The 1,326-nt window shown below is 31.5% G+C and overlaps 1 protein-coding gene across 1 annotated transcript; it reads right to left on the bottom strand.

The window, feature by feature from the left end:
• Positions 1–301: 301 nt before the first annotated feature.
• Positions 302–972, bottom strand: LOC111390411 (monothiol glutaredoxin-S6-like). The gene has a single exon (XM_023015445.1). The coding sequence runs from the start codon at positions 882–884 to the stop codon at positions 576–578; it is 309 nt and encodes a 102-aa protein (XP_022871213.1). The 5' UTR covers positions 885–972; the 3' UTR covers positions 302–575.
• Positions 973–1,326: the final 354 nt, after the last annotated feature.

Below are 1,326 nucleotides of genomic sequence, written 5' to 3'. Positions count from 1 at the left end.
GTTGAATGAAAGTATCCATATAAGCTTAAGGTTTGAAGTTCATTGAAATTCTAAAGAAAATTGGTTAAACATATTTTTCATTCATACATTTTGAATGATTCACCACTATATGCCCTCTAATTACCAAAAAAAATAATAATAATAATTAAAAAAAATAAAAAAAATTGTAGAACTCACAACTTGTAATCCACAACAAAAACTTTACCAAAATTACTCAACTAAAGGAGAAATCATGACAAGTTGTATTGTTACCAATGATCTATATAAGTTCACCAATAAAAGAAAATCTTGAACATCAGTCTCACAGATAAAATGTTCGCTTATTTTTATTTCTTCAATGTAGCAGTACAACAAAGAGAACCTCAAAAACTACTTATAATTATCTTAAAATTTAGTTATCACTAGCTATTAAAAATCTCAAAATGTCATAATCATGAAAAGAGAGCTCGAAAATGCTAGTAATCTACTATTATGTTTGGTACTTATTATTGGATACGTATGGCACGAACAATACTAAAATCTCGTTCCTTAAAGTATCTAGTCTTGTCAGCATGCCAAACATTCTCGTCTTGTTCCTATATCCATATAGCATTTGCCTTTATGAGAAGTGGCTTGAGCTTGCCCTTAACATTGAGGCTCATTATCTCATTAGAACCACCAATAAATTTCTTTCCAATGAACACAGCTGGTACACTTGGGTCACACCCTAATGCCAATAATGCCCTCTCCATTTGGTCCCCACTGGGGAGTTCGTCAAGCTCATAAATTGTCGGGTTCGCACCAAAACCACGTATCAGCGTCTTAATTGCATGGGATATACAGCAAGTGCTTTTGCTGAATATAACTGCAGGATTTTCGGCCCCTAATCGCATCACTGCATCCATTTTTTGCACAAAGAACAACGTAAAAATTTGGAGAAAATGGTGTAACTATGTAAATTAAGATTTAAAGTAGTTTGTTATTGGAAAAACTAGGCTTCCATAGAGGTATATATAGAGGTTAGAGTGAATTTATTTGCATGTTGAGGAAAGAGACTTCAAGAATATATTATTTTTTGAATGGTCATGTCAATGAATCAATACTTGAGTTATGCCTGATTTTGTTTGATCTTTCGTGATAAAGGCTTCAGGTGTTCGTCAATGGCTATTTTCATGTTTATGTACCTTTATTATATTCCGTAATATTTTTGGCGGTTAAACTTTAATTCAAGAAGTTTTTTCTTTTATATAATGTTCAATGTTGAGCACTTGAACGTCTCATTTAAAGTTTTAGCTCAATACTAAATGCTAAACTTTTTTTCAAAAAAGAAAAAAATTAAATCTACTT

Source organism: Olea europaea, unplaced genomic scaffold (genome assembly GCF_002742605.1).
Source record: "Olea europaea var. sylvestris unplaced genomic scaffold, O_europaea_v1 scaffold680, whole genome shotgun sequence".
NCBI classification, from domain to species: domain Eukaryota; kingdom Viridiplantae; phylum Streptophyta; class Magnoliopsida; order Lamiales; family Oleaceae; genus Olea; species Olea europaea.
Note: the sequence above shows the minus strand (reverse complement) of the source record. Positions and strands in the feature narration are given on the sequence as shown.